At 41.8% G+C, this 14667-nt stretch overlaps 1 protein-coding gene across 4 annotated transcripts in view; it reads left to right on the forward strand.

The window, feature by feature from the left end:
* The window catches only part of SAMHD1 (SAM and HD domain containing deoxynucleoside triphosphate triphosphohydrolase 1), a 61135-nt gene that overhangs the window by 37118 nt on the left and 9350 nt on the right, over positions 1 to 14667 (forward strand). For 2 of the 4 annotated variants that reach the window (XM_019458555.2, XM_019458558.2), the window contains 5 exons: positions 5093 to 5232; positions 6255 to 6350; positions 8308 to 8412; positions 9351 to 9488; positions 12377 to 14560. In XM_019458555.2, the coding sequence (XP_019314100.1) occupies positions 5093 to 5232; positions 6255 to 6350; positions 8308 to 8412; positions 9351 to 9488; positions 12377 to 12511 (614 nt within the window). In that variant the 3' untranslated portion in view covers positions 12512 to 14560. Of the gene's footprint in view, positions 1 to 5092; positions 5233 to 6254; positions 6351 to 8307; positions 8413 to 9350; positions 9489 to 12376; positions 14561 to 14667 lie in introns of those variants that run through there. The other 2 variants (XR_008417731.1, XR_002082486.2) reach the window with 1 other exon arrangement.

The raw sequence follows: 14667 nt of genomic DNA on the forward strand, positions 1-14667 counted from the left end.
TAAAACACAGAATACCAAGAGCATTTTGCCACGTTTCAACACAAGCAAAACCTGCAGCTTAGGGTGAGAAGGGAGGGGTGAAGGTGTTGCAGCTGGTTCTTTAATGTGGGAAAGTGCTGACTGAGCCATAAAGATGAGCAAAGCAAAAGTAGACCACAAATTTGGAGTTCTTCGTGGCGGATCATGGACGTGGCGGATCCGTTTAAAAAGAAAGTTAGAAAGCAGTCACATAGCTTGTAGAGAATCGGTGGAAAGGCTGAAGGTTTTTTAAATGAGCAAAAACAACCCAAGCTGAGTGGGCTAAGGCAGCCGAGATCACTTTACATGAGCTTCCTGTATGTGATGCTACTGCTGGGTTCTGTCTGCAGCACATTTGCCAGAACAAGACTCACACTGGTGCCTCTCAAACTGTCTTGAAGAACCAACATTCTCCATGCCCAACAACTCACAGATTGATACCTTTGTAAAACAATAAAAACGAATTACTAGGAAAATGATATGGGGGTGGGAAGGACAAACAAAATATGAGCCCAAATATTTCATATTGAGTTTAACAGACTTAACATACATTTCAGTAAATATAACCAAAAGAAACAAAAATTTAAATAATAAAAACTATATGTATTATAGTGTACTATAGTGTATTATAGAATATATACTATTCTTTAAAAATAGACATGTAGGTGATATAGAGTCCCTTTTAGACTTAGACCTTTTTAGTCACTTTTCAAACATAAGTAAATCAAAAATTAGAAGTTAAATAGTGATTCCTCATATTACATATCTTTGTGCACACTCAGAACGTTGTGTACAACAATACTTAAAGTTTATAATGTAATAAGTGATTTTCCTACTGGTTAATTAATCTAGATTGGGCTGATGACACTTTCACTCACAAGGGATGATGTGTATCTAAATTGTTTCTGTGTTTTGTTTTAAAAACATCATAGCAGATACTAGTCTCCCATTGTTATGTTGATAGGAATGGAAGAAGAGATTACGTAACAGTTTGAGCAAGGTGGGGATATTTTAACTTTTGTTCATAACGAAGCAGGTGATGCTGTATTTAAAAAGTCATCTTCAGTGGGGCGCCTGGGTGGCTCAGGTGGTTAAGCCTCTGACTTCAGCTCAGGTCATGATCTCACAGTTCGTGAGTTCGAGCCCCACATGGGGCTCTGTGCTGACAGCAGGATTCTGTGTCTCCCTCTCTCTTTGCCCCTCTCCTGCTCGCACTCTGTCTCTGTCTCTCAAAAATAAACATTAAAAAAAAAAAAATCTTCAGTCTTCATCATCAGAAGCTAGTTCTAACAATTTATCCTGTAACATTATATTACATTTCAACTTTCTTTTGATGAAAAGAAATGAATTCAGGATTTTACACACTTTTGGGTTAAGTGACAAACCATAAAGTATACAGTTTAATGTGATCTTTGTTTTTTTAATTTTTTTTTAACATTTATTTATTTTTGAGAGAGAGTACAAGCAGAGAGGAAGCAGAGACAGAGAGAGAGAAACAGAGAGAGAGAGAGGGAGACACAGAATCCGAAGCAGGCTCCAGGCTCTGAGCTGTCAGCACAGAGACTGATGCAGGGCTTGAACCCACGAACTGCAAGATCATGACCTGAGCTGAAGCCGGGTGCTTCACCCAGCCACCCAGGTGCCCCTGGTCTTTTTTTTTTTTTTTTTTTTAAGGTTTATTTATTTTTGAGGGGGGTGGGAGACAGGATCCAAAGCGGGCTCCACACTGACAGCAATGATGATGCTTAATCAACTGAGCCACCCAGGCGCCCCCTAATGTGGTTTCACTACATGACTATACATAGCTCTCTCTCACTCTGAAGGTTCTATAATACCCAAACTAGCTTTTACCCTGTTCAATGAGATGAGTCCACTGGTTATACCCTTGGATATTGTATTAATGTCAAAAATCCTATACAAAATGTTAGGTCACATTTTTGTGCTTTATCTGCCAAGAGTATGGTAGAATAAGCATATGGATTTTCCAGCTTTCATCATTTGAGACCCAGAATCTTATCTTTCTTGCATATTATTTTGAGCAGTCATATAATCTTTACTGGCCTTAACTACATAACCTGGAAGGAATAGGACCATGTGAGCCTTCCTTACCTTTGCTGCTTTTCCAAAAGTCAACTCACTTTATCTAAAAGTCTCCACTTCTTGTTTTTTAATTTTTTTAATGTTTATTTTATTTATGAGAGAGAGAGAGAGAGCAAGCACAGCTGGGGAGGGGCAGAGAAGGAACAGGGGATCTGAAGTGGGCTCCATGCTGACAGCAGAGAGCCTGATGTGGGGCTCGAACTCATGAACTGTGAGATCATGACCTGCGAGATCATGACCTGAGCCAAAATCGGACGCTTAACCGACTGAACCACCCAGGCGCCCCTGTTTTTTAATTTTTAAGAATGTTTTTCCACATGTTACTGGGAAGTGTTGAAACCTGCAGCAATGTTGGAAGAATTTTACAGTGAACACTTGTACACTCACCACACCGGTACAGTTGTTCTAGCATTTACTGAACTTGCTCTATGACTTGTCTGTCACTTACCATCCTGTCCGTTAACCCATCTGAATTTTGATGCATTTTCTTCCTTTTTTTTTCTCTTTTCTTTTCTTTTCTTTTCGAGAGAGTATGAGCTGGGAAGAGGGGCGGAGAGAGAGAGAGAGAGAGAGAGAGAGAGAGAGAGAGAGAGAGAGAGAAAGAATCTTAAGCAGGCTCCATGATCAGCACAGAGCCCAATGTGAGCGTCAATCCCATGACCCTGGGATCATGACCTGAGCTGAAATCAAGAGTCGGACTGACTGAGCCACCCAGGCACCCCAGTTTTGATGCGTTTTTAAGTAAATTGCAGTGATCAGTACATTTTACCCTAACTCCTTTAGCATGAAGACTAAAGTTCAACAATAATTTACAGATTTTTTTTCTTCTGATGTAAAATGCACACACAGTTTGTATAAATGCACACATTTTATGTACATTTGCTAACGTTTTGACACATGCAAGATACAGAACATTATCTTCTCTTTAGGAAATTCCCTCATGCTTCATCCCAGTCAGTTCTTGCCCTCACCTCACCCCTAGAAACAACCGCTATTTGCCTGTTCTAGACTTTTTTTTTTAAGTTTATTGATTTTTAGTAATCTCTACACCCAACACGGGGCTCAAACTCATGAACCTGCGATCTAGAGTCACATCCTCAGGGCACCTGGGTAGCTCAGTCGGTTGAGCGTCCCAACTTCAGCTCAGGTCGTGATCTCACAGTTCGTGAGTTTGAGCCCCGTGTCAGGCTCTGAGTTGAGCCTGTTTCAGATTCTGTGTCTCCTTCTCTCTCTGTCCCTCCCCTGGCTCACACTCTGTCTCTCTCAAAAAACTAAATAAACATTTAAAAAAAAAAAAAAGAGTCGCATGCTCTTCCAACTGAGCCAGCCTGGCGCCCTGTTCTAGACTTTTACATAAATGCAATCAGGCAGGTGTACGCATCTCTGTAGGGCTCCTTTTACCCAGTGTTATGTGTCTGAGATTCATCTAGATTGCATGCATCAGTAGTTTATTCCTTTTTAGTGTCGAGTAGTAGTTCCTTTTATGAATATGTCATAATTTGTCCTCTCTGCTTCCTAAATTCCTGCTTATAAATTCCTATAAAAATTCCTATAGGGGGGCGCCTGGGTGGCGCAGTCGGTTAAGCGTCCGACTTCAGCCAGGTCACGATCTCGCGGTCCGTGAGTTCGAGCCCCGCGTCAGGCTCTGGGCTGATGGCTCGGAGCCTGGAGCCTCTTTCCGATTCTGTGTCTCCCTTTCTCTCTGTCCCTCCCCCGTTCATGCTCTGTCTCTCTCTGTCCCAAAAATAAATAAACGTTGAAAAAAAAATTAAAAAAAAAAAAAAGAAAAAAAAAATTCCTATAGGGGTGCCTCAGTGGCTCAGTTGGTTAAGCATCCAACTCTTGATTTCAGCTCGGGTCGTGATCTTACAGTTCTTGGGATTGAGCTCCAAGTTGGGCTCTGCACTGATAGCCCAGAGCCTGCTTGCTTGGGGATTCTCTCTCTCCCTTTCTCTAACCCTCCCCTGCTCATACTGTCTCTCTCAAAATAAATAAACTTTAAAATAAAGTAAAAATAAAATTAAAATGCCTATAAATGTTTCAGCTTACCTAGATGTTGGCTGTCTTAAACATAGCAAATGTCATATGACCACTGCCTTAGGGAACCGATTTCTTACTTTAGTCTTTTTCCCTTAATATTCCTACGAAATAAGTGGACCTTATCCCTTCCCTCCCTTTCAATGCAAGCCGTCTACCCCAAAATATCTTAATTAAATTGGAATAATAGAATGTTAAATTTATTTTTTTATTTAAAAACAATTTTTTTAATGTTTATTTATTTTTGAGAGAGAGAGAGAAACAGAGCATGAGTAGGGAAGGTGCAGAGAGAGAGGGAGACACAGAATCAAGCTCCAGACTCTGAGCTGTCAGCACACAGCCTGATGTGGGGCTCGAACTCACAAACTGGGAGATCATGACCTGAGCCGAAGTTGAAGGCTTAACCGACTAAGCCACCCAGGTGCCCCTCAAAATAAATAACCTTAAAAAAAAATCTTAAAAAATCAAATCAAATCTTAAAAACAACTACCTTCTACTTTCATCATGGAACTTTAAAAAACTTTTTATTATGAAACATACAGAATTCCATGTACCCATCACTTGGCTGCAACAATTACTAACATGGCAATTTTGCTTCATCCCCTCCATCCACCCACTCCCATAAAATACTGGTCTGTTTTTGAAGTAGATTTCAGACATAACTTTATAATTACTTAAGTATCATTCTCTTTAAGAAAATAAAGCATAACAACAAATTAATACACCCCTATTTACCCATCACCCAACCTTAAGCCATCTCTATATGCCCTCTCCCATTCACTAGATTATCTTAAAGCAAATCCAAGACATTGAATGTTATACTGTGCTTACATTTGTAAATGTCCACTTAAAATCCTTTCAGAAGTACAGCGGTGTATGAGTCTTTAAACCCTTTTTTCCCCATCTTAACATAACTGAAATTTTATAAAATTGGCAGATAACATTTTCCTGGAGATTTTGTATTCTTCTGATCCCAAACTGGATGCAGCACGAGAAATTTTAAAAAAAATTGAATGCCGTAATCTATACAAGTATGTGGGTGAGACTAAACCAAAGGGAACAACAAAAATTGAAAAGGTAAGTTGAGTTGTTAATAGTGAAAGATCTCTCTCTTCCAAGAGAGGAAACCTCCAAGAGGAAGCCATTAACCCATCACAATATCATGACTCTGTTCTAAGCCCTCTACGTTCATTTTCACTTAATCTCATCAATAACGTGTTCTTTGGTCGTGTAGATGAAGGAACTGAAGCTTGGGAGAGATTAAACAACTTGCCTACAGAAGCACAGTTAGTGAGCTAGGATTTGAACCCAAGTCTGTCTTAGTCTAAACCTGTATTCTCTCATCCCAGAAGTGAGAGGGGGTGCCCCAAATTTTGGCTAGATCTAAAGGCAAGAAAATGAATGGGGCCTCAAAATAAGGTATCTGCATGAGCTTCACTGAGAAGCAAAGGACCTGCTGTTTACTAATTTCTTCTTTCACATTATATCAGGTTCTCCCAGATGGTGCATGCCAGATATCCATATCTGTTTTCATCTCCTGCTTATGGAAGGTTTTTCTGTTTGCCAGAAAGCCAGTAACATGAGCCACACTGATTACCACACCCTGCCTCATAACACTTTACTCCTATTAAGTCAATGCCACATTTTTTTTTTTAATGTGGAAGTTTTTTTTTTTAAACTTTTTTTTTTTTTTTTTTTTTTATTTATTTTTGGGACAGAGAGAGACAGAGCATGAACGGGGGAGGGGCAGAGAGAGAGGGAGACACAGAATCGGAAACAGGCTTCAGGCTCCGAGCCATCAGCCCAGAGCCTGATGCGGGGCTCGAACTCACGGACCGCGAGATCGTGACCTGGCTGAAGTCGGACGCTTAACCGACTACGCCACCCAGGCGCCCCTTTAATGTGGAAGTTTTGTTATGAGAATCACTCTGTTGTGATGTGTTTGAAGGATGGCATAAGCCAGAAGCTCTGTATTTGTTAGGGGTATCTCTACCCACTCTTCCTAGTAAAGTGCCATTTTTAGAGAGGGAACCTTTTGTGGCACAAACACTAATGATGAAAAACGGGGGTTCTAATGTAAGGAGTCTTGTCTTTTCTAGGAAAATTATAAAAGACTTCCAGAAGATCTTGCTGGTTCTAAACCTACGGACATCTTGATAGAAACTGAACTAAAGGCTGAAGACTTCATAGTGGATGTAAGTAGTTAGCCCAAAAATATACTAAGTAAAGATTTTTTTTTTTTTTTTAAGATAAAGCCTCCCTACTTCCATTATAAAAGCAGCACATGTTCATTAAAGAAAGTTTGGAAAGGGGCGCCTCAGTGGCTCAGTTGGCTAAGCATCCAACTTAGGCTCAGGTCAAGATTTCGCGGTTTGTGGGTTCAAACCCTGCGTCGGGCTATAACTGTGCTGTCCATTTTGGTAGCCACTAGCCACAGGTTCAGCACTTGAAACGTGACTACCTCAACTAAGTAACTAAATTTTTTATTGTATTTAATGTTGATGACTTTAAATTAAAAATCCACCTATGACTAGTGACTGCCACATTGGGCAATAGAGCCATTCGTCTTAGCGCTTCTGTGGAGCCTTACAGTATCCATTCTCTCCTGTCTCTTTGACTTTCCCATCAGCAGTTAAACAGACTTTCATCTTAAGAAAACAACAAACAGGGGCACCTGGGTGGCTCAGTCAGTTGAGCGTCCAACTCTTGATTTCAGCTCAGGTCATGATCTCATGGTTTGTGGGATCAAGCCCCACATTGGGCTCTGCATTGAGCCTGCTTGGGATTCTCTCTCTTTCTCTCCTTTTCTCTGTGCCCCTCCCCAACTCGTGTGTGCCTACACGTCTCTCAAATAATAAACAAACTTAAAAAACAAACAAACCGCACCTTCACCCCTGTCAAACTCCTTGAAAAGTATCCCCCTTTTACCTTTCCCAGGTACCATATTCCTCTCCATATTCTTCTTTCTTGCATCTTTTTAACAGCCAAGCTTCTAAGAGTTGTCTTCTCTCTTTTTTTTTTAATTTTTTTAACATTTATGTATTATTTTTGAGAGAGACAGAGTGAGCACGGGAGGAGCGGGGCAGGGGGGCAAGTGGAGGTTGGTAGATACAGAATCTGAAGCCGGCTCCAGGCTCCAAGCTGTCAGCACAGAGCCTGACTCGGTGCTCGAACTCATGAACCGCGAGGTCCTGACCTGAGCCAAAGTCGGATGCTTAACCGACTGAACCACCCAGGCACCCGCCCTGTCTTCTCTTTTTTACTTCTCATTTACTCCTAAACATTTTGTGTGTCGCCATCACCATACTAGAACTATTCTTCCAAGATCAACAGTGACTTCAGTGTTACTTAACCCAGCTCACCGTTTCAGTCCTGTCTGCCTCAGAGCTTTTTCTTCTGCCTGGAATTCTTTTCTTTTCTACCTAGACCTGGTTCATTCCTGTGACTTTCCCAGGAAACACACCTAGTCATTCCCCAAAGCCCCAGACCACAAGGCTCCCTGGTTACAAAGTTTGACAGCACCCTTTGCTTTTCCTTGGTCGCTCTTGTAACAAATGTAGTTTGATAATTACTTTAAAAAAATTTTTTTAATGTTTATTTTTGAGAGAGAGAGAGAGAGACGGAGCACGTGAGCGTGAGAGGCAGAGAGAAAGGGAGACACAGAATATGAAGCAGGCTTCAGGCTCTGAGCTGTCAGCACACCTTGACGCTGGGCTCAAACCCATGAACTGAGATCATGACCTGAGTCAAAGTCAGAGGCTTAACCGACTGAGTCACCCAGGTGCCCCAATAATTACATTTATAATCATTTGTTCAACCTCAGTCTAGGCTACATGGTGCTGTGGGGTTGGGATTGTATCGAGTTTCCTTGAATCTGTAGTACCATAGTGGCTATCACATAGTGGGTACAGACTTTATACCCTCCTTATGTTGAAAACACAAATAATCTCCCCCACCCCACTCAAGATTTCAAGACCACATCCCTACAGCACATGCACCAGAGTTATTTTCATTCCACTATGAGCTACCTTATTAGTGCTCTTACTTCTGAACCTCCAGAGAGCTCTGCTTCGTTTTTTGTGACGCTCCTACAACCTTGAATTCAATTCTCATTGTTCTGTGAGTGATTACTAATTTATTCCTTTTATTAAGGTTATCAACATGGATTATGGAATGGAAGACAAGAATCCTATTGATCATGTTCGCTTCTATTGTAAGAGTGACCTCAGCAAAGCAGTCAGGATTACTAAAGATCAGGTAACTACTTGGGCAAAATAAATATACTGTAGTGGCATTTGGCAGATTTATGATAAATCTGCATTTTACATGCAGGTTAGGTCCTAAAGTCAATGTATACAGTAAAAAAAAAAAAAATTATTTTTGAAATTAAAGTATATCTGATTTTTGTGTAAATCATCTTAACAGCCAGTTTTTCCTGTTTGCTAAACATAGATGAAAGCACTGTTTTTGGTTTGGTGGCTAGGTTATAAATCTGATGGGAAAGGAGTGTTGTATGGTTGACATCATGTAAGTTAAATGTGTTTATTTGCATATCTTCTAATGAGAGTCTGATCTACGTATAATTACATAATACAGACTTTTTTTAGTCTTAATAATATAAAATTGTGGGACATTTTGCAATATGACAACTATCTTCAATTCTTTTCTTTGGATGACAGTTGGGATAAAACAGCAAAACAATGTGGTGTTTTTAATATAACATGAAAAATGGAGCTTAGGTTGAGGTGCCTGATTTGTTCGGTCATTGGAGTGTGTGACTCTTTTTTTTTTTCTTTTTCTTTTTTTTTTGTTTTTAAGTTTTTAATGTTTATTTATTTTTGAAACAGACAGGGACAGTGTGAGTGGGAGAGGACAGAGAAAGAGGGAGACACAGAATTTGAAGCAGGCTCCAGGCTCTGAGCTGTCAGCACAGAGCTCGACACAGGGCTCGAACTCATGAACCGGGAGATCATGACCTGAACCGAAGCCGGATGCTTAACCGACTGAGCTACCCAGGCGCCCCTGGAGTGTGCGACTCTTGATCTTGGAGTCATGAGTTCAAACCCCACATTGGGTGCAGTTTACTTAAAATCTTAAAAAAAAAAAAAAAAAAAAAAGATGAAGCTTAGGAACAGCTGAGCTCTCTTCAATGTGTGAATTCAAGATGACAGTGAAATCTTTTGTTCTTTGAAAAGGTTTCAGAGCTTTTGCCAGAGAGGTTTGCAGAGCAGCTAATTCGCGTATACTGCAAGAAGACTGATGAAAAGAGCTTGTTTGCTGCACACCAGTACTTTGTTCATTGGTGCTTAATCAGAAACTTCACCAAGCCACAGGTGAGTAGTTTGTTGTTCACGTACTTTGCATAATTTCCTGTTTTTAATTAATAACCTAAAGAGATCCTTATTTTCCTCTGAAAAGTTCTCATTTAAATGATAGTCATTTAGGGGCACCCGGCTGGCTCAGTTGGTGGAGCATGAGTTCAAGCTGGTCAGTTGGTCAGTTGGTCATGAGTTCAAGCCCCACATTGGGTGTAGAAATTACTTAAAAATAAAATCTTTAGGGGCACCTGGCTGGCTCTGTCGGTTGAGCATCCATCTCTTGATATTGGCTCAGGTCATGATCTCAGGTTCATGGGTTTGAGCCCCACGTCAGGCTCTGCACTGACAGCATGAAGCCTGCTTGGGATTCTCTGTCTCCCTCTCTCTCTACCCACCCCTCTCGCATGCTCACACTCTCTCTTTCTGTCTCTCAAAAAAAAATAAACAATTAAATAATTTAAAAAATATTTAGGGGCACCTGGGTGGCTCAGTCAGTTAAGCATCTGACTCTTGGTTTCAGCTCAAGTCATGATCTCATGTTTCGTGAGTTCAAGCCCTGGGGTGGGCTCTGTGGTGACCCCGTGGAGTCTGCTTGGGATTCTCTCTCTCCATCTCTCTGCCCCTCTCCTCCTGCTCACTCACACACACACACACACATTCTCTCTCTCTCTCTCTCTCTCTCTCTCTCAAAAATAAATAAACATTAAGGAAGAAAACTCCAGCAGCAGATGGATTGGAACTAGGAGAGACTAGAATTAGAGAGACCAAAAGCTATTGAAGTTCAGCTATGTGGCGATAACTACTTTAAAACTAGATACATTCATTCCTTGAATGAGGATTTTTGCTAGGTCCTATGTTAGGTAGCAGAGATGGAACAGTATCTAAGACAGACATAGTTCCACGGATCACGCTCTGTTAATAGACGCACAAGTAAATAACAATTACAGTGGTGTGGTAAGTGCTTTGGGGTGGGGCACAGTGGGTACAGAGTCTTAGATGAGCCAAAAGAAGAAGGATTTAAGCCACACTTGGTTGGTTGGTAAAAGCTTATTTTAAGAAGGATTTAGAAGGTGAGACCTGAAGGATGGATGAGGAGTCACCTGGGTAAAGGGGGTGAAGGGGGGAGGCCAGAAGATGATCAAGAACATAGTGCATTCAGGGAGGGGCCCATGGGATTTTACATAGTCTTGTGGGCCAAGAGCAATGGAAGCCATTGAAGTGTTTTAAGCACGAGAGTGACATTCAAGTTTGTATTTATAAAATTCACTAGAGTTGAAACTAGAATGGGTAGAAATAAGGATCCTTGGTAGAAATAGAGATGAATTTGAAGGCAAATAATGTTGACCTTGTACTATAAGATCTTCCAGATAGGAGTATCATGGCAGTTAAATGGCCACTTTTAGCTCTATCAAGTCAGATCCAGAGTAGTTTGACAAATTTAATAGCGGAGACAAGATACAGAAGTTTTGGCAGAGCTAAATGAGCAGAGGATAGTGAGACAACAGCAGGAAGCTGCTGCCACCTCTGGGGGTGGAGGTGGGAGTCCAGGTCTTGGGGCCACCTGCAGAAGCTAGAACCACAGAAGCGTCACGGCCACTGCTGCCAGTGCCAGAAGGGTTCAGGGGAGTAATACCCTCACTTCTCTGTCCTCCTCCCTTCCAGTCTTCCACCTGTGCCCCGCTTTGGCCAAACCTAACCAAAAGCCAGTAGGCAGGGGACCTGGGAAACATACTTTATAAGAGGAGCTCCTGTTAAGGTAGCTCAGTCGGCTAAGTGTCTGACTTTGGCTCACGTCATGATCTCGCGGTTTGTGAGTTCCAGCCCCGCATCAGGCTCTGTGCTGACAGCTCCCTCTGTTTCTGGCCCTCCCCTCTTCATGCTCTGTCTCTCTCTCTCAAAAATAAATAAGCATTAAAAAAAAAAAAAAAAAAAAAAAAAAAAAGCAGCTCCTGTTACATAGAGTAGAGCAGCAGAAAGGTGAAAAGTGGATCTGAGAGCACAGGTGCAAATGAAGAGCATGTATTCTACCACAGACATTGTATTCCTAGTGCAGTAAAGGCTCTCAGAGCTCCTGTACCCTCATACACCCTAAGAGAATCTATGCACAAGTTCAAGAACAGTTCAGGATAGTCCGGTCTTAGAGGGCCTTCTTACACTCATTTCTTTCAAGTCGTAGTGTCACTTCACTTTGAGGTCATTCCTCATTTTGGGCGGAATCTATGCTGATGGGCCAAAGTTATAACTTGGCAGGAAAAAGTTCAAGTTCTGCACATATAAATTGCCCTTACCCCCCCTTTAAAAAATTTCTTTTTATCATTTATTCATTTTCAAGAGAGACAGAGCGTGAGTGGGGCAGGGGCAGAGAGAGAAGGAGACACAGAATCCAAAGCAGGCTCCAGGGTCTGAGGCTGTCAGCACAGAGCCTGACTCAGGGCTCAAACTCATGGACTGCAAGATCATGACCTGAGCTGAAGTAGGACACTTAGACACCCCTGTCCTTCCCCCTTTTGGGCCTCTTGTAGACAAGGACCATCTACTGCAGAGGGGAGTAAGCAAGAAAGGAGCAGGGACCCAGCGAAGTCCCTCTTTCCTGGAAAAACCAAGTTTGTGTTTCATGAAAGTGTATGAAGGGAGAGGGTCATAGAATGGGGGAGTGTGTTGCTTTTGGTCATCTTTGAAAAGAATAGGTCTGTTAGCTTTTTCTACAAAGGCTCTTCCCTGCTTAGGACTGTGGTGTTTCTAATTGGACCTAAGCACAGGGCATATATATAATTTGGGGTTTCCCAAGAGTACATTCGTCTAGAAGCAATCTGTCTGCAAGACAAGGATATGTGTACCTGAGGATTTCCTCAAAATTATGAAAACTGGATTTTATTTGTTCCTGGTTTTTCTTTTCTTGACAGGATAGTGATGTTGTGGCCCCACTTATAACACCTCGAAAAGAGGAGTGGAAGAATGCGGATTCAGCCCAGAGCCCAGATCACTTACAAAAAGTGTCCAAATTTAAAACCCGGCTTTTTCCAGATGACTCTGTGTGAATGTTTGCAACCGATAGTTTACATAAAGTCCTCTTCCCCATCCCCCAACAGTATTAGCTAATTTAGGAAGTTCGGTCATGAACTCTACAAATTTGTGACAACGAGTGCTTTTTACATTTTGAATGTACACCCATGCTGAAGCTAAGTAATTTTTATCCGAAGAAACAAAAAGGTGTTAGACAGCTCTGGCTGTACATGCTATATGGAAAGCATGACCTTGCCTATTTTAACATTAACTAAAGCCTCTCTTCTTTGTAGTCTATTCTCTTAGAATAATATTTTTTTTATGTACTCTGAACTCTTATGACATAATGATTGTTTTTTTGGTTTTTTTTTAAAGTTTGGAAATGAGATAAAGTGCACATTGAAGTATGAAGTTGGGATTGTCATAAACAGCCAAGGTTAAGAACAAAACATAAAATCCTAGCCCCTTGAGGAGGTACCCATCACCTTGAATTTGAGGAAAATTCTTCTTAAGTGATCTAAATATTAGTGAAAGACCTTCCCTCACCCTTTTAGCCAGGTTGGACTAGACAGTAGATGAGGGTGACAAGTGAGTTCCACCTCTTGGGTGAGAGTCCTGATTAATTTATTAGAAATATCTGAGGGCTCTGGCCCCCCTCTGAAATGGGACATAAGACTGCCTCTCAGGAGACCCCTACCCCTAGTGGCAGAGGGATTCCCCCAAACCAGGCTGTTCTCTGGGTCAGTTGCATGCAGCTCCAGACCCGGGCAGTTTCTTCGTCCTGATTACTCACTACCGATGTCCCGAGGTCTTTTTCACGATCACTGCTCAGCCTGGAAAAGGCTCCCCTCCGGCCTTCTCTCTGAATTTTCCTTGTGAGCTGATCAAAGGTTGTCACAGGAGCCTTTCTGAGGGCTACTCAGAGCTGGGACTTTGTTGTTGCTGGCTCAATGTGCATGTTACGAATTTCAGAGCAAAGACTGAGCTGCTTGGGATGAGATGAGTGATTATCCCCAGAATTCCAGGTCCCCCTTTGTAGCCCAGTATACCCCACGCTCGTTCTTTACCTCCTGTGCACCACTGTGGTTGAGCGAGTCTGTGCAGAGGGCACCCATCCCCACCTCCATATACACACAATTGCCAGTTCTGCAGAAATTCACCAGGAGTAAAATGTGGAGTTAGAGCCAATGCTGGGGGTAGCCAGAGGGTCCTGTAGATGCAGGGCAGTGGGGAATGGGAGTCAAAGTCCTTAACATCTTATGCTATGACACTCCCTTACAAAAGCCTCCATGGCAGCCTGGGATTGGGGGGCCAGCCCTGGCTCCGGGCAAGAGTACAGCACTTAGAGTGCTGTAACCTTCCGCTCTGTAACCAGGTTCTGTTCTGTTGACCCTAGGGTGAAAAGTATTAGGAATGTCTGCCATTCTGTATTACCACCACCACCCTCCTCCACCCCCCAGCAGATGATCAGGAGTTGACCCTCATTCATAGGAGAATAATTAAAACCCTTCCCACCTCCTCCACCATAGTGCTGTGTAGGTGGGGATATGCGGACATGTGGGCTCCTAGAAGCACAAGTGAAATCAGCCCTGGTACTGGGTCACATCTGTTTTGGCCAAGGTACCCCTAAAACATTCAGTGGGGGAGAACTATAGGGCTCAGACTTAGTGTATCCAGATCCAAGGTCAAGAATGTAATGTTTTTCTGCTAAGATTGTTTTATTTCTGCAACTCTTACCTTTAAATCATTGTGGTTTACTCTGGAATTTTTTAGTTTCAATATTGTATCATTTTGCTGAGAAATAACTTGAATCTATTTTGTTTGCATCCTTTACATATAAATCAGCTGCACTTTATGCTCTTTGCAACTGTTTTAATTATCATAACCATGTGCCATTTACAAGGCTAAATTTTTCTTAAGAAGCGCCTTCACTATTTGTATAAAAACTGAGGTTTTAACAACTTAACCTCTAGAGTTACTGAACTTTTGTCACCTTGAGAATGTTAAGTAAGAACTGCAAGTTTAAATGACTGGTTACTTCATTTGGGTGAGGGAAACAGATGCAATAAAGCTTCACGAATGTATCTTCATCTTGAAACCAAAGGTGTTTTCCTTCATGACATTCTCTTATGTGCCCAGTTTGGACCCTTTTGTACGAAGGAAATGTGTCTAGGAATCTACCCAAATGTTT

Source organism: Panthera pardus, unplaced genomic scaffold (assembly GCF_024362965.1).
Source record: "Panthera pardus isolate Hobbes unplaced genomic scaffold, ASM2436296v1 HiC_scaffold_25, whole genome shotgun sequence".
Taxonomy (NCBI): Eukaryota; Metazoa; Chordata; class Mammalia; order Carnivora; family Felidae; genus Panthera; species Panthera pardus.